Raw genomic sequence first — 18,659 nt, 5'->3', positions numbered from 1 at the left:
CTTTATGAATTGCTGTTGCTGTCTGTGGTGGTACATTGTAATGTATTCAGAGACGGATATATTGGAGTAAACATCTGCAATTGCATTAAACAATGACTAAATCATTAATTCACTGTAAAGGAGAGTTATACTTAAGCCTGTGCAATGGGCTTCACTGGCTTCATTCATTCTCTTTTGCTTAATTACAAGCACTAATTATTAATGAGCACACATTCATAATGTGACAAATTGGAAGGACTTTATTGTAGCGTAAGGCAGAATGAAGGAAGAGGGTCATTTACAATCACCCATATTTATGTACTAAAATGAATTTCATACCGTACGTATTATATCAAGATACTTTAATTGGAAAAGCACACACTCAGATAAGGATTGGGCTACTCTTTAATCATGCACAAAAATTGGGCATATATTTGGATGCAACTATCCTTGGTGTCTCAGCATACTGGATCTCTGTGTAACAGCTGCCAATTAAAAAAAGGAAATGCATGTCCCTCATACAGCGCACTCTCTCTCTCTCTGCTTCTCTATCTCAGTTAATAATTGATCAAAGTTTGCAGGCTTAGCTTTGATATATCCATGGCAACAGTCTCGAAAGGGCGAGTTTGTCTGCATATGAGGATCCTTGTAAATGGTCTTAATCGTATGATTTTTACATTCATACTGTAGAAATTACAGTTTTTTTTGTACCTACCTTGGTATCATACCGAATGTAGCTTATGTGTTGGTACATTCTATCAGTAAATGAGAAGCCTTTACAATAACACTTCACCAGCAGACTATCAAATGTATTTAGTCAGCTCTGTATGTCACGACAATAATAACAATAGTAATAATAGATCACATAGAAAATCTAGGGTGACCTAAAATAAATGGCAGGGCAATAATGCAGTCTGTAATGTACTTCCTTTATTGTATTCATCATAATGTGGCATTCAGCTGATTTAGATGTGAGCACACCTTGGCGGCCTGGGGTGGCAATTACTTCAATTATCTTTAATCAGACTGTTGCTAATACAAAGCTATGAAGCAATGATTAACAATAATGGTTATAGATAGAAACAATAAATATAGAAGAAAACTAAAACCTTTTATTTTTCACAATCTGATGCAGATATTATTTTTCAGGAGGGGATTGTTTTGTGATGACGTGGTTGTTTAGCCTAAGGGAGCTTCTTTAATGCTTTCATAAGCATGCCCATAGCCTCACATTGCTTTGAACCACTAGAAAAAGCAAATACAAATCAAATTAGATTTTCTGAATCTGTTTTCAAAGCAGATAAGACCACTTTCTTGGATACAGTATCTGAAAGCCATGCAAAGCAAATACAAAACAGAGTTCTCTCTCACAGAAAAACGTTGAGAGATAGATTAAAGTCAGTTTAGCTAACAATAAGGCAAATATCTGCGCCAGCGACACTTAACAATCTGAGGTCAGACTACTGGTCAACATTTTAGGTGGAGTTCAACGACATGCCCCCAGACACCATCAGCTGGCCTGCAAGATGGAGTGGCTACCAGCATCTAACGGCCAATTAGGACCTTCAGTATTGCTCCTAAAACTACAGTCCAGTGAACTTCAATACTGCACACTTAACAGGAAATAGTCTTGGCAGTTTTGAAAAGAAATTTCCCTGCTGTCCCCATCTTTGTTAGGAAAACCACACTATTTTCTCTCCATTTCTGCTGCATTGGATGGGAGATTTCATGATGACTCTGCTTGGATCTCTGCTAATTCCTCCTATATAGATCTCACATGTAGTCAGGGCATGCACACAGGATTAAATCCCATTATGAGCACATCCCCTGACACAAGCAACCACGCAATCTGAATTAGGCTGAATCAGGGCCATAAACTTTATCCTTTATGACTGTAAAATGTTTTGTTTTGTACTTGAATAATATGTTGTATTAGTTGATGAATAGCTGAATATCTCACGATATCACGATTCATGTATATATTTGTATTCATATTCATGTATATATACAAGTTGGTTTCACATTTACATTTAGTCAATTCGCAGATGCTTTCATCAAGAGCAGAATACAAGATATGAATACAATTAACGTCACTTTTACAATTTTAACAGTTCTATGCTGTAATTCGTCCTTGGTTAATGCTTCTCCTAAATGAGTAAAAAGACTTAACAGGTGCTGTATTGCCACTTGACTCAAATTAAAATATCTACACAGAACATGTCTGTCTACGAAAATATTCACATAAGTATTACTACGTTTTATAGAAGACTGTGTAGCTATGTGTTTGTTTGAACTGCAGTTGCCTTGGTAACTGTTGCTATGCCAATTGCCCTCTTTCCCCCCTCCCCATGCTTTGAAGTGGGGTTCCAATGCAGACCCATTTCAGCCAATCAGAATGAAGCTCTTCCTAAACACTAACCAGTCACAATGCAGTTAACTGTTTCTTGTCTGCAAGAATGTGTCTGTGCATCTGCTCTCCAGTCTGACTGACTAACGAGGCAGGTGGAAAGAGGCGGAGTGCAAAAATGATGGAGACGGAGGCGAGAAGAGTGGAAGAGTGATAAAAAGGAGGACTGCCAGAGAAGGTGTAGGTGACTAGACTGCGATTTTCAACAAAAGACGACTGAGTGTTGAGATCTACAAATAATATCATACACGCCATTGTGGTAATTAATCGATAACCAGCTTGACTGCAAGTAGGCCGAACTGTAAAGCACAGATCAGTACAATCATATGCAATGTCAGCATTACATCTGAAAATTGTATCTGAAAAGATCAGTTGAGGCAATTGTGTATCCAACTTAATCAAGTGACAGATTTTGAATTACACCAGTAATATTGCAAAGTTCAAAAGGGGAAATTATGAGCCACTGAATACACTTTGAGTGTATCTAATAAATGGAGCTGCAAAAATGCACCTTAATTTAATCAGAAATGGAAAGAAAGCAGGACAGATTAGTGATAATGATACCATTGTAACACCTTATTCCAGACTTAAATAGCTTTAATGACACATACCAAATACCATTTATACTCCTGATATTTATGTGTACATGAAAAATCCAATGAATAACTGAAACCCATAGGAAGCAAATGTACTTTTTGATTAGTACTTGAATAGCAATCATCTTGGCGCAGTATCAACTCATATGTCAAGGCGCACACATATCAACAATAACATCAAGCAACAAACACTTTTGCTCCATTCCCTCCAATTCGAATACACATGGATGTCACTTCACAGATAATTGTCACTCCATCAACGCACATATGACATTTCTTTAATTGGGTATATGAGTTAAAAAAAAAAAACAGACAAACACAAGTCAAACAGCAGTAGAAATTCTCATTCTGTCTTGACTTACCATACTATCGTAGTATATCAGCTCCAGCTCGTAATCCGGTAAAATATCCGTTCTCTTATTCACCAGTTCCAGCGCCATTTGGGCAGACGGGAGGCACGCCTGTCCGCCGGGCCAGCCACCACTCATCGGGAACAAGGCGCCGATGTACAGTTTCTTCTTCCCTACAGCCGGGCACGTCCAGGAGAGAAGTAAAGTCAGCGAGGCGACGAGTAGAGTGTGGCCGGTCCTGAGGCATCTAACGCCTCTGAGATGCTGCCAAAATACCGCCATTGTGAGAAGTCGTCTTGCGATGTGAAGAATTTGATTAAAGTTTCTCTTTTAGTTTAGTCTTTTTTTTTTTTTTTTTACAAAAAAAAGTGTAATTGGTATATTACAATAGCCTTACTGTAGTTCCAACGTTGTGATATGGGTAAAGGTTTATTAGTAGAAAGTAAGAAATTTTAACCTTAAAATATATTTTTCTAAAAAAGCTGAACTAGATTTTTATGCTTACTATGAACAATACACTGCCAATATTCAAGTATAAAACTTGTATAAAATGTAAAAATATGCTTTTGAAGCTAACTCCTGCCAATATTGGAGAAAATATATCGTTTAAAATGAGTGAACAAACTATCGATAATAGTAGCTTTCTGCGAATAATGAATGCTATCCCACTTAATATCGTTCGTTGATATTATTGTTATTATTATTTTATAGCTCTTTCCGCATACAGTAAATTTGTTTGTTAAACATAAGAATGTGTGTTCAACACGTGCTAGCCTCGCGGACATAAAAATAACATTGTGAATGCCAACAGATCAGTGGTCACATTGTTATCATTAACAGGTAGCTAGGGAGATTTATCATCTCCTTTTTCTGTTTTAAGGATGAGTATCGATTGAGTAAGGATGGAGGGGAGTTTAAAGAGCACATAAGCTAAAAGGTCAAGCTGCCTAATAATAAACGCATTACGCTTACTTGTTGATAAAGTCGAAAGTAATTGAAAAATGTAAAATATCAGGAAAAAAATATTTAGCTATTTCATCCTCTGAGTTTATGTTTTTTTTTTCAGCTGCAATCCTTCTACCAGTGCTTCAAGTGTACGCGTCTTGACGCTGTCGATTAACCCCTAAAAGTGTAGGAACCGTTTTAGTTGAAAATCACCCCAGCTGAGAGAAAAAACTCAGTTAAAATTGGGCTGCTTTTATAGAATAAGGTAGGTTCATTCACAGCGAGCGACTCATTAACGGACGAACAAATGAAAAGTGGAAGGGGAGATAACGGATGAAGAGGAAGAATCCCTACCTCTCTCCCCTTTTTAAATAATACGAATATCCGATAGAACGTTGCAACTCTACCTGTCTCTTACACATTACTGACGGCCAATGCATTAGCCCTTCACCTGCGTATTCTCGGTTTTCCCTCAAAAAATGTTTTCGGAACGCAAATATTTGATTACATTTACCACGCGTTACACTGTGTTCATGATAAACGAAATAAATACTATTATGTTAGCTCCTATTTCTGGTCCATATTACAGCTATTCCCTAATTAATTCGCCATTAGAACGACGGAATTCTTAAAAACAAACTGAAGACTGAAGGGTCGTCTCCCTGTGTAATCCGTGTATCCACCAGGAAAAGAAGAGGCAAGAAAACGAGAAACAGCGAGACAACGAGAAATGTAAAAAGAAAGCTCTACACAATATTTTTCCTTCACTGCAGCACTGGCTCTGTGTAAGAGAGACTATTCTAGTGTTTGTCAGTGTGTCTGTGAGTGTTAGAGAGAGAGCAAGGGAGAGAGAGGGAGAGAGAGAGCGAGCAAGAGAGGAGGAGGGACGGCGGTGGAAAGAAGGGGGGCTCTTTCTCTCTAACCCTCTCCGTTTCATAAACCTCTTTGAATTTGCAATCCCCTAACATCGCCTCACATTTTATCTCCCCCTCCCTCTTTTTTTTTTCCTAGCCAACTGCACACCCCCTCGCGCTTCGTACCTTTAACTAAATCTCTCACACATACAACCCTGCCCCATTCCTTCACTCTCTCCGCCTCCCCCACTAAAGTAGTTTTAATTAGAAAAGCCATTTAATTATCAAAGTATACAATGCTTTCTTGTCTAACTGACTCACTCATGGGACATCTTTCATTGAATTTCTTTTGCACTTACTGTACACGCCCCCCCCCCCCCCCCCCCCTCCCCCAATCACACACAACTACATATATCACATATTCCTCTCTCACACACCTACCCTCTGTGGATAAAACAAAACATTACCTGCACCAAAATGTATTTTCCAGATTTGATTATTTAGAGAAATTAACAGTGACTGTTTTTTTTCTCTCTCTCCCACTCACATCCCCAACATCCTGGTATCAATGCTCTTCTGTCTGTGACTACTCTCGTTTTCCCTCAGTCCATATCACTGTCTTTAACTCTTTTATCAGATTTATTTTTGTCTTTCGAGTGTGTGCATATGATAAGAGACTGTGTGTTTGCCTAAATTATGCATCTTCAATCTAATGGGCTGAAACAGGGGTCTCTGGCAGTATACACACTTAAAGATATCTAGAGCTGCTCTCTGGGGAGTAAAATGTCTTTTATGTAGTTTATCTTATGATTATCACTTCAGATCTATATCTTGGAGCCACAAAATAATTTGAAAATTTCTGTGAAAATTCCCATGTCTAGGAGAAGCATTCAATGTAAAAACGAACCCCGGGTTCCAAGCGTTCACTTGGGAGCACTAAACACACAACAATCAATGGATGGTGATTTATCAGTGCCTAATATGTCCAACCGTACATTTTTTTTCTCACCGAACATCTCTGGGTCCGTTTCATTTCTGTATATACAATTCTTAATCTCTGCATTTCCTTTTGATCTCTAACTCAGTAAAAGGAACTTTCCAACCCCTCTTTTCCATGCTGCATTTTACATATAACACACATATATTAAGTAACACATATATATTACTTTTAATTTGGATAACAGCCATCTGGCACCTTCCAGTAGGCATATTTAGGTGGGAACAGAAACATAACCTGTCTCAAATCTGTGACCCAAAAAGGCTGGACTTTTGTAACATAATCTTCTCAATTTAGTATCTAGTAAATAATAATTTCAACTTGAATTTCAACTCAAATGGATATACTTATGTTCTATTGAGCTGGAAGTTGCTCTGGATAAGAGCATCTGCTAAATGAATGTAATGTAGCAGCATAAATGCATAAAACGAACATCAGAAAGTACAGAATTTGCACCTTGGCATATTCTTTCTGTTATTTTCCATCTAAATAAAAGGCTCCTTCATCACCCATTTAACAAAATCTTCATTTTGCTGCAATTTTCTTCTGGCAAATTATTTCACTTTTTAAAAGTAAGCCATCAGGTGATTGCAAACTACATTAACACCACAAGATGTGCATTTTCACATCCCCAGCTTATATACCTGCTCAAGTTCCCCTTAACAAGAGCTTGATATATGTTTGGTAAAACTGCTGCAGGGCTCACATCATTTTCAGAAAACAGGGAAATAGTATATTTTGACATTCGGTTTACTGTGTGGCAGGAAATTAAGCTGAAATGTTGGTCATGTTTCACCTTCAGGTGTCTGAAATGGAATGCTGGAAGTAGCATTCTCCTCAACCTGAACCTTTTTTTTAAAGATTCATTGTGGTGGTACAGCATCAGTGGTCGAGCTTGTAAGAAGCTGTCCAATGCCTCAGTGTATCTTGGACCTGGTATCCACTGCCTTGTACCTCAGCTGAGCTGGAATGTGAAATGTGACCAGGTGCTGTTTAATAACACACCTGCTGTTTAAACCGTCTGTTCCTCTAAATCCTCCCCTGCTTTTTGCCCTGTTAATCCACTCATTGCAGAGTTGATGCACTGCAGTGTCCAGCCAGGGTGCATGCTGTACACTCTCACAATGCTGCATCCTCCACCAGCACTTCAGCATGTATATTGCACACAGTATTAACCTGCCACTCTTCCTTACCATCCTACCCATCCCCCTTTTCTCCCCCATGGCACTATGTCATAGATTCTCAGTGTAATAATGTTAATGTACCCTGGGGTACTTTGATGAAATACGCCCTAATCTCTCAGATTGGCTGTCTGAGCGTTTGGTTTAAAAACCCTCTCTGCAGAGCACTTCAAATGCCACTGCCAGGACTTCTATTTGTCATAGTTTTATGATTCTCTTATTATGACATTCTCATTGTGCTGTACTTAGTCACTGAGTCATTCTTATTCCAGTGCCATTGCTATACAAATCATTTCATATTGTAACATAATTCTGGTGAATTCAAAATGTTCAGCTCTTTGGTTGGAGCCCAGTGTACTATCCACCACCATAAATATCTTCCTTGTTCACATCACATTAAACTTGCTGTATAAGAAGCTCTTCCAATGAACAAAAGTTTTGAGTACAGGACACTCTGTGCACGGTGTTGAATGATGGATATGGAGAAATCCAAGCTTGATAAGTAGGAACAAAGCTGTCTACTAGGCATAGAAAATAACATTACTAATAACACTATTTTATACAAGTTGGACATGTGATTTTGATACTTCTGTCTTCCTTGCTTACTTGGACGTATGAGACAGGAGTGGGTCACCCTCCTGCCTCAAAGACCTTTTCATGTATTTCACTGACATTTGGCCCTGCTCCCCCCTACTGCCTCTTTCCCTCTCATTCCTGCAGAGCCGCATGAATAATTCAGGTGTGATCTTTAGTGATTTAATGAATGAAAAGGAGTACAGCTAAACAGACACACAGAAGGCAAACACACACCTCCTCCTTTCATAAATTCAATTACCTCACTCATGAAACTTTGAAAGAAAATATGCAGTGCAAAATCTTATAATTTGTCTAATTCCTCTTTGGAGTCATCCACCCAGAATGGGGACTATGTACTGGAAGGGGGACCTTTTTCTTGGGTTTGTTCTTGTGCATTTCTGAACATGCCAGCCTACACGTTTCCACACACAGACAGGGGCTGAGTATTAACCTTTCCCCTGTGGAGAATGTAATAAGTGGGAGGTGAAGCCATGCTGAGAGGCACAAGAACAAGGGGGAGAGAAAATACAGTTGTGCATCCTCTCTGACTCACTGCAGACAGTCAGAACAAAACACTCAGAGACACTGCACTGAGAAAGAGGCGTGGGCAAATACAAGGTAGCACGGACTGGGCACAACAGTAAATACATTCACACAACAGAGATATAAGCTAATTTGCTCATTTATTTTCATTGTGACATCAGTATTAAATTAATATTAATATTAAATTTATCATATGTATAACTCTTTGCCAACATACTGTTACTAAAAGAGGTGGAGTTTATTCATTTCAGATAACTATAATTTAGGTAAAGTCCAGTAAAATCTCTGCATGTGTTTTATTCAGGATATGTTATATTACAGCACGTTGCTGTAATATGCATTGCGGGAACAGCAGTTCTAAGCAATAACTGCCAAACTGAAGTAATAAAACACAAAAGATGACTGATTTTCTGTCACGTTAACTGGCAATAACCTTGGTTTTGGTGAAATCATCCACCACCATCAGTCAGAATATAGTGACATTATTAGTCACAGCACTGAAGTCTTGGACACGATTCTCGATCTTTGTCTCAACGCACATGCATAATAACAGCATTAAGAACATACATCTGCACTGCAGTGCAGTAAATATAAACAAAATGGTTATTATGTCAAATGGAGTTTATGTTGCATTAAATATCCATTAAGAAATATACTTTCATTGTCATGCAACAAGTCTGGTTCACTTTTTCATTCTGAAACGTATGATTACAAGTGGCCTTACAGCAACTTTTCTCACCATATGTGGAGGGTGTCTACACTGACAGTTTTTTTTTTCAGTTGCCAAATGAAGCACTGTTGGTCGTAGTCTAAATTTAACACAAAGTGTTTTGCTCCACTAATGTGTACATAGAGGTACAAATGTAAGTGAGAGAAAATGAAATTGTAGCATATGAATACTGTAGCACCAATTCCACTATTAATCAATGTATGGATTGACTGGAATTTCAAATCAATATGTTCCAATTAAAATTACCCTCTAAGCCAGTCAGGTCAATTACGATAAAATTATACTTAAATCAGTAGTTACCTAACATTATGCATGTGTTGTGTATCAGCTCTAATTATGTCACATGCAATTCATTTCTCTGTGCCTGGCAAATCATCTGGAACTTACTGTGCTGTCACGCAGAATGTTTTGAATGATTCTATTTGTATTTGAAAAAAAGTATGAATATTAAAGAGAAAAACGAAATCAACAAGCAATGCATGTTCCTTTGCTCAGTTTGTATGCAACATTGTATCATTCATGGGCCTCAATAAACCCATAAATTACTATTTTCACAGGTATAGTTGCCATCTTAAATATATTAAATGGTGTGTCTTTATTTTGTCATGACAATGTTAGAAATGCATTTTTATTCATCCTACACTGCTGTCCTGTACAGTTCTCACAAATAAGAACAGATTTTATTGTCATGAGCCTTACAAGGTCAAGGTTACTTGTTCAAGGCATGTGTTAGTTCTTCTTTACCAAGGTATTCTGTGATGCAACACTGCCCCCACGTGGTAAATATGAGCTCTACACCTAAAATAAAGATTTCACGTATTTCATTATTCTGACATTGGACTTCATCTCACTCTACTCTATTCTACATACTGAGAGGTTTGTTCCTTATAAACTATTTCAAGTGTCACACACGGTATGTTGTTCCCACCTGTTCACACGTATTAAATCAAATTATCAAATTGTATTAAGTCAATTTTAATTTGTTTATTATGCCCATGGCCATAGTTCAACCTTTACTGGACCCTTGCCTTTGGATTCATTGGCCTTCTTAGTATCTGTAGACAGGGTTTCCCATTCACTAAATTCACTAAGCATAATCTGATGACTCTGGTGCACTATCCATACAATTTCTTTTTTGTTTTGCTGATCAGCGGTTTCATCACACTCTACAGTGATCAATGATTTGTGCGCACTGAAGCATAGTGGTTTAGGCGTTCGCTTTGAACACAAGCTGACCTATACACTCTAGATTAAACCGCAGCCAAGTTATCTGCTGACAATAACTGGAAGCCCACATAGGCAGAACAAACTAATTTCATTCCTCTGGGGATAGGTGTGGGTAGGTCAGCCAGGTTTTGGCCAGGGTTCACCTGCCTCATTGCCATCACCAGTAACCGCCTCCTGCTGGTCAATAGGGTGCCCAAAGCTGTAAATGTAGTGTTTTCCTCCAGCTCCTGTCTGTGCAAGCTCAACTTGTGGACTGTGTTGTGAAAAGAAGAAATGGCTGCTATCACATGTTTTGGAGGAGAGGACATGCTTGTCTGCGCTCTCCTGGATCGATAGTGGAGGTTGTAGCAATAAGCATGGCTTGTGAAAACTGGGCATTCCAAATTGGGGGGAAAAAACATTGGGAGGGCCTCTTACATAGCATATATTTGTGTAACAGCTTCCTCAGTGAATGCACTGTGCCTCTGTGTGTGACTGCAAAAATTGAAGGGGCATATCTGTGAGTGTACATTACATTAGCAGATGCTTATCCAGAGTGAATTACATAGTAGGTTACAATTGTATCTGTTTATACAACTAGGTATTTACTGGGGCAACTGTGGGTGAAGTACCTTGCAAAAAGGTACAGCAACAGCGACCCAGCAGGGAAATCGAATCAGTTAGAAGTCCTGCTTCTTACCACTACACCATACTCCTTCACTAGGAGTCTAAGAAACACTTCATCCCCCTTTTCCTTTTAAAAGTTTAAAACCTGATGACCGGTACTGCATGTTCTCTTTTAACATGTACTTTGAGGTGCAAGATAAACCACACAAACCTCAGGATTCAACACATGCTTCTAGTTAGTATAAAAATTTAACAATGGCTTTGACCATACCTTGTCTACATGTCAAAAACCATTCTTGAACACAATTTGTTTGGGTCCTGAAAAACACCCTCAATGGTTAGCATTGGTTCTGCATTGACCTTAATTAATTGAGTCTTTGCATATCCCTGATTTTTTTTTCTAGACGTTCTCACTTCAACCACCCATCCTATCAGTAGCCAGAGCTTTTAATAACCATAGCTATGATGCCTCGTCTCAACAGACCTGCCAGTTCCTCTTTGTACAGACTGTACTATGCCATTGGTGCCCTTATCTTAGGCAGATTTGACAAATCTTTTTTAATGTACATCCACTTTCACTTTTCCCAAAGGGGGCTCTTCACTATGAAACACATGCATACAGTACATGCTGGAGCCATCATTTGGATTACAAGTCAATGTCCTTGATGCCTGTAGTTCTATCAAATGCCAATAAAACATGGCACTGCACAGGAATCCAATTACATTGGTTTGCCTATATCGTGGCACTGTTTTTCAGGTTGACTTTGGTATTCAGAACATATGTCCTTATTGTCGCTTTTGTGAGATGCACTTTTTAAACCTTGGCATAACGGAATTGTAAAGCATTTCTGACAAATAAGCAATAAAAAACTATATCCATATAACCATTATCCTCTGTTAACCCTTCTATGTTACTTTATGCAGTATTTGTACTCTACTCAAGACCTTTGAATGGGGACTTTTCAACTGTTTCTAAATTAGCTCTTTCTGTGAAGAGAATGCCACACTTAAACTCTGCTAGTTTTACTTATGCCTTGGTGTTTGTTTTGCACAAAGACTAATTTTTGGTAGAACCTGAGAAGATTTGCTAATATTTTATGCAGATTGCCTGATTGCAGCCTTGGGTGAATGTAATGAAATATCCATATAATTTAATGATCAGTGTTTCTGCGCAAGAGCCATGCATAATTGATCCTCATCAACACAAGCTTTCCATTTCTTCAGTTGTCATGGTAACCAACCATGAAGATCCAAACAGGCGTTTGGCTGAACAGTACAGTAAGTACATGATTGTATCTTTGCTTCTTTTCAACCTTGTAAGACTGAGCCTAATATCTTGTAAAAGATATGATATGATCTTAAAGTAATATAATCCAAAGATGTGTGCTGAGTGAAGGACTACATGCAGCCAGTCTTTTGTCTGTGACCTTTTGTTTGTTTCTAACATAATGGCTGCAATCTGTGCAACTTAAAGTGAAATTCAACAAACTGTCAGTGTTAAAGGGGTTTTGAAACTCCTTAATTTTATTAAAATGTTCATATTACTGACATAGAATACACATTTTAAAAGGGATAAAAATGAAATGACTAACATTTTAACTCATTATGCAATTACCATTTTTATATTTCTTCTGAATTTCAGATAATTATAATAATGATTACTTGTGTCTATGCATTTTCATATTCATACTGTCCTACATTTTAAGTATATTCAAAATATTATCATCAGTAATATGCAAATAGGTCTTCAAGTTAACCAACAAAAATCATTTCAATTGTATTCCCAATGATGTGTTCAAAATTACAAGTCTGATTATGAGCTCATGTGTTCTATTGTACACACAGAACAATGTGGTAGCAAACAGGTAATGTAATAGAATTCACTGGGCAGAATACTGATGTATACTATATTGTACTAATTTCCTGTAGTGTTATTATACATTCTTCCTTTCAGTTTTACATTGAATTTGTTCAACAGGGTTAATGTATTGTTGAACAATGAGTAGCTCCACTCCCAGAGCAAAACAATCTTTCCTCTCATCCCCAATTCACCAATTTTGTTTGACAAGACAGCAGTTCACTTCCAGCCAATGCTATAGCATAACATTCTCTCTGATCACACCCCTTCTAAACAATGTGTCATCTCACCAGGTGTTTTCCTCTGTCAATGATTTTTGGGATGTGAACTGCATGTATATATATTTTTGAATGTATATGCCACTCTCCAGTCTCAAGTGATATGATTTTCATGCCCTCCTGTTTCTCCAGTCTCTCTCCCCTGATCCCGTCAACCTTCAGATACCAATCGTCTCAGACAACTAGTAAAAAAAATCTGTATTCCACTATATTCAAGGGTGTTTTCTCCACCATCCCCACTTTCACTGTGACTCTCTTTCCCTGCTGCACAACTGCATGTGATTGGGAAACTGTATGGGAATTACATGTGATTTTTTGTTGTTGTTACTAGCTAAGCCTACATAGAGAGTTGTGATGTCTGTCACTACCAGACCAAAACATGTTAGTTAATACTGAAGAAATGTCATTTGGATGACTTCACAGCTACTAACGTAAGCACTAAGTTAGTCTAAACTTTTTTGTCCAGCCATTAATAAAATCAATTGCATTACAGTTTCAAGTGGAGCAGAAACATCATAAATACTTGTTTAGCATGCAAGTGATACTTCAGCTTGCTATTTAGCCATGAACACACCTCACCATTCCAAGCATGTTTTTTGGCTGTACAGCAACACAGGTCATAAAACATGTGAACTTAATGAAACAATATAAAGCTGTCACAGCTGTACACAAAGCAGAGGAGTTCCTATAACATTATATCATCCCACTGTGGCTGTGCTAGAAGACAGTTACAGACACCCTGCCTCATGCAGACATTGAGGATTTGCAACAACCTGTCGCCTGTATTTTTGATCAGAATTGAATGTTTGCTGCTTAGTATTTGTGGCAAAGCATTGTACCATTATCCATGCAGAGTTCCCCCTCCCACACTAATCCACTGAACACAAGGGATGACAAGTCACATTCTGGATCCTAAGTAAGACCAGTAATCACATCAGGGTTGGAAATAGACTCCAACTGCAGTGCTTTTCTGATCAATCCAGTTTTTAACTGAGATTGATGTGCATGGTTCTGTACTCTTCTGCATGCATGCAAATAATCTTGAAATAACTGAAATGTGTTTGGATTATTGTACACCTCATGACAGGGTGAAGTACTGATCTAAAATGTCTGTTCTTGGACTTACATGGAGAAAAGTAAAGTCTCTATTATCCAAGCAAAGTTTGTTATTCTTACCTGAGTAATGTCGGTCATCTTTAACAGGGAGTGGAAGAGAGAGGGAAGGAGGGATGAAACACAACATTAGTCAGTTATAATAGTAATACACACATTAAGAACTAAGACAGTTACCCAGCTAAACAAATACCAAATAAACTGTATACCACTGTCCAGCATAATATATACATAAATAAAGATAACACACCCGCACAAAACCCAGTGTAACACTCTTTTTACAGTGTAAATAAATGATCAAATAAGCAAAATAACAATTAAATGGATCTCACCCAGTACCTACAGTAAATATTTGTCCAAATACATCAAAAAGACATTATAGGCTGGGATTTACTGGAAACTATGAAATTAACATTGCTATCACTAAAAGGAATTTTGGTGTTCTGCTGAAGCATAGGACTGTTGAAAATGGGACTACAATTGCATAGCTTCTAGCCTGTTGTGATTTTTGGCTCACACACACATACACGCACACACTTACACACACATACACACAAATACACATATTCACACACAAAACTGGGCTCAGGCACAAGTGTGAACTGCATAAACACACAAAGACACTCACAGTGGCAGACTGGTTTGGGCGAGTCCCACTTCCCCAGCTTCGTACAGAGTGTGGAGTTCCGGCCCACTAGTACGAATCCAGTCAGGCAACTGTATTGGAGCATAGTGCCCTCCACTGGGGGCCCTGGGGGCCACACCGACACCTGCCCATTCTCTAGAGATGTCCACACACGTGGGCATAGCAGCACTAATAGAGAGATGAACAGAAGCACAACACAGACAATCAGGCACCTGCTTTGAACCGTTCCAGAGACATACCTTAAACAGAGATGAAGTGCATTGGTTCAACAGACTACATATGGTAGAATCTAGACATAGATGTTTTGACATATTTTAAGGCTATTTTTTTATCAAGTCCTGTATTAAAAAGATAACCTAAAAGAGAGAGAAAAACACACTCCTCAAAGTTTTTTGGCCTTTTGGACATTACACTCTGGGACATTATTCTCATCTAATAAATAAATCTGTGTACATATATAGAAAATATAAGATAAATGTTGAGCAACAGAGAGACACAGGGCAAATGAACAAGTACTTACAACATCTGCTGCGCAGTGTCATATCTGTCCAGGTACCATTGGGAAGACACTTCCTGACCTTGGGCCCCACAATCACCCTGTTCCCCCGACAGATGTACTCAATCTCATAGTCAACAGGCAGGATCTGCACACTGCGAATCTTCAAAGAAAGAGAGGGAGAAGCTGAGGCTTTGTATGGGGAGGGGCCAGGATTCAACAGACCAGAATGGATGGATGTAGTCTGTATGTGCTTGTACTTGTTTTGAATTATCTTCCAGGTGTCGGATTCTGGCAGTCTGGGCAACTCTACTTAGTCAAAAACATTTTACTGGGTTTGTTGTGGAGTTTATTGTGAAGACAACAGAGGAGACCATCTCTACATTTTTGTGATCTGTTATAATGTACATAGCCATTTAATTAATGATATCAATGATTTTTATTTGCTGGGTTTAACTTGACTTGAGAAAAAGTGGTTTTTATCCTGATTCACAGTACTCAAATCAGCTGTCACAGAAAAGGAATTCTGATTAGATCACTGCAGGTTTTATTTAGTCTGAAGTAACTGCTTATATAAGTCTCCTCTGGGTGTTGAGGGAAAAAATGTTTAATTTCTTGATTTCTCCTTTCTTTTGAGGGGCCTTTTTTATGAGAAGGTAATAACTTTTACCACAGATCACAACATTTGCAGTTTTAAAAATCATGATGATATTACTAAGTATTTAATCTCAAAAATATTCTAATAATTTCTAATAAATCTGCCCATGCTTTGAAAATATACTTCATAAGAAATAAATCAAGCAAACACATATAAAGTTATTCATTAAGAGGGAAGAATCTCCACCTTTTTGTGATGATGTATGAAAATGTATACACAGTGTGGCATTGTCTGGTGCATGGTGGTTATTGGGTGTATTAATCTTTTAGAGATACCAGATACCAGAACATGTAGAACCAATTCAGGAGTATGAATTAGGGGATGAGAAGCACGGGTCTGTTTGTTCACATGGAGCACAGAAGTGTCAGGTATCCCCAAAACTATATTCATCCATACAGTACTCCCTTTAACATTAAGAGTTAATTGAGTAAATTTTTTTTTAATATTTCATTTGATAAGTGTGTCTAATGTAAGACTAAAACCTCCTTCTAATACCAGAAGGGGTGGGGCATGAATACAGAGTTGGGCTGCTTCCGCATTTTGTTTGACTGCTGTCAGTCCTTTCAACTGTCTCCCACAGCCTTGGAGGTTTCAGGACCGGGGACAGCAGCAGTCTCACTACCAGACACCTGCACAGCTGACACTGATTGCTCTTCAGCCCAGCGGTGTTAGACCCATTATAAAGGAGGCCTTGGTGGAGCCTGAAGCAGCTGGATGTTTCTGTTTTGTACCCTGTTATGAGATCCATTAATCACAATACATTTACTGCCAGAGTCTAAGACAATTGAAATGTATAGCTTGGTATTCCTCATCTTGTCTCCAATCTGTATTTGCAAATTAATGTTAATTGCATGGGTGTCTCTGAACATCCTGTTTCTAAAGACAGATGGCACAATACATGTTGCTAAACCCAAATATTCATGCTACACATTTAGGTAAGTATGCATCACCAGAATATGAACTTTAAGAATATGAAGAAATGGACTTGTACCTGCTCCTGAGTCAGGCCTCTGTATCGTATCCCTCCATCTCTTGGAGGACGAATTATAGCACAGCCTGAGAAAGACCAGAACAGTTAATGATCAGATCACTCAGATACAGCCATGTGCATCTAAAATTCATCCTATAGGGCAGAATGGCTCCAGGCCTTTCTGTTCAGAATGTTTCATTCCTAAATCCTGAATCTTTAGGGCCCTATCCCAATGGACTGCATGTAGTACAATGGTTAAAACAATGGACTCTAGAATTGAGCGGTGTGGGTTTGTGGGTGGGATGCCGCTGTTGTACACTTGAGTAAGGTACTTTAACTCAGTTGCTTTAATAAAACCAAGCTGCATAAAAGACATGCTGATTATGTAAACTACACTTCTCTGGAAGACTTACCATTTATTTATTTAGTAATAATAATTATCACTGTACCTAGACCTCTGAAAATAAATGAAAATTTAGCAATACTGTGATCTTTCAACCAGAGGACACTGGAGCTTGGCTGGATGTACTGTACCAAGAATTAAATCCAGAACCCTCACTGAGGGGAAACATTAACACTGTTACTGATCAGATCCCTTTGGAAACCAATGTGCAAAATAAATAATGTTTGGCTGGGACTACCAATTCTCTTTACTTTGTGATGTTCTGTTTGTGTATATTAAACACAAACATTTATTTACCCTTCCCAAATCACTAAGCTGATCATTTCCTTACTACCTCTGAGGTTTTAGAACTAAGTCCCAGAGAAAAGAAAATCTTCAGCAGTTCTCTATATTCCTCCAAGATTCCAAACATTAGATTGTTCATGTAATCAAACTTAAGTCAGAAAATCATCCCACCAATGATTTTATGACATGTTACATAACACCCCAGATACAGTAGCACCTCTGAGTTCCACGTTATTGAAAAAGTCCATACCTGGGGATATTGATGCAACACGCAATTTTAAACACGTGTGTCATAACCACGTGTACAAACAGACGGCGACAAATGGCACGTTTAACTAAGGAAATAAATGGAGTCCTAGGTTTCTATTAATAGTTGTGGCTCAGCTCACTTACAAACAGCTATATCTGAACTAATGTGTATCTCACACAAGAGGTAATGATTAGATTGACTTTTTTCTACAAAAAGGCATTAGGAATCAAACTTTATTAAAAGTTGCAGCTCTTAAACATTAATTCTCTTTACTAAAAAAATAAGAAGGGGACTGAGATTTGAAGGAGAGAAATAAATGCTCATATAAGTCATTGACATACAGTAGTTCTTTCATCTGATCAAGCTATGTCTGCATGCCTAAAAATGCGGTGCTGCATGCAAAACAACTGATAATCAAAGATTTTGATTAAATTTTGATATTAAAAATACCTAATATATAAAAGTGTTGAACAAACTTTAATAAAATAATTAATACTGACAGTATATGGATATCTATCAAAGACCACAAGGTGCTTTGTGATGCAGGAGTGATTCACTTAATCCACAAATAATGTGTAGCACCGACCTGGTTAAGGTACAGATGCCTCATTATGCAAGAACATTCACCTCAGATTAGCAGCAGTGGATTTTTAGCCAGCTAACATAGAATGCATTAGATGATTAGTTTGGTCAATATATCTATAATACTCA

At 38.1% G+C, this 18,659-nt stretch overlaps 1 protein-coding gene across 3 annotated transcripts in view; it reads right to left on the bottom strand.

Moving 5' to 3' along the window:
• The window catches only part of gabbr1a (gamma-aminobutyric acid (GABA) B receptor, 1a), a 53,610-nt gene that overhangs the window by 25,664 nt on the left and 9,287 nt on the right, over nucleotides 1-18,659 (bottom strand). For all 3 annotated transcript variants that reach the window (XM_036538429.1, XM_036538430.1, XM_036538431.1), the window contains 5 exons: nucleotides 17,032-17,096; nucleotides 15,407-15,545; nucleotides 14,869-15,054; nucleotides 14,304-14,321; nucleotides 3,345-3,505 (listed from right to left, as the gene is read on the bottom strand). In XM_036538429.1, the coding sequence (XP_036394322.1) occupies nucleotides 3,345-3,505; nucleotides 14,304-14,321; nucleotides 14,869-15,054; nucleotides 15,407-15,545; nucleotides 17,032-17,096 (569 nt within the window). The remainder of the gene's footprint in view (nucleotides 1-3,344; nucleotides 3,506-14,303; nucleotides 14,322-14,868; nucleotides 15,055-15,406; nucleotides 15,546-17,031; nucleotides 17,097-18,659) is intronic.

The sequence above is a fragment of the Megalops cyprinoides genome, chromosome 10 (genome assembly GCF_013368585.1).
Source record: "Megalops cyprinoides isolate fMegCyp1 chromosome 10, fMegCyp1.pri, whole genome shotgun sequence".
Classification (NCBI taxonomy): Eukaryota; Metazoa; Chordata; class Actinopteri; order Elopiformes; family Megalopidae; genus Megalops; species Megalops cyprinoides.
Note: the sequence above shows the minus strand (reverse complement) of the source record. Positions and strands in the feature narration are given on the sequence as shown.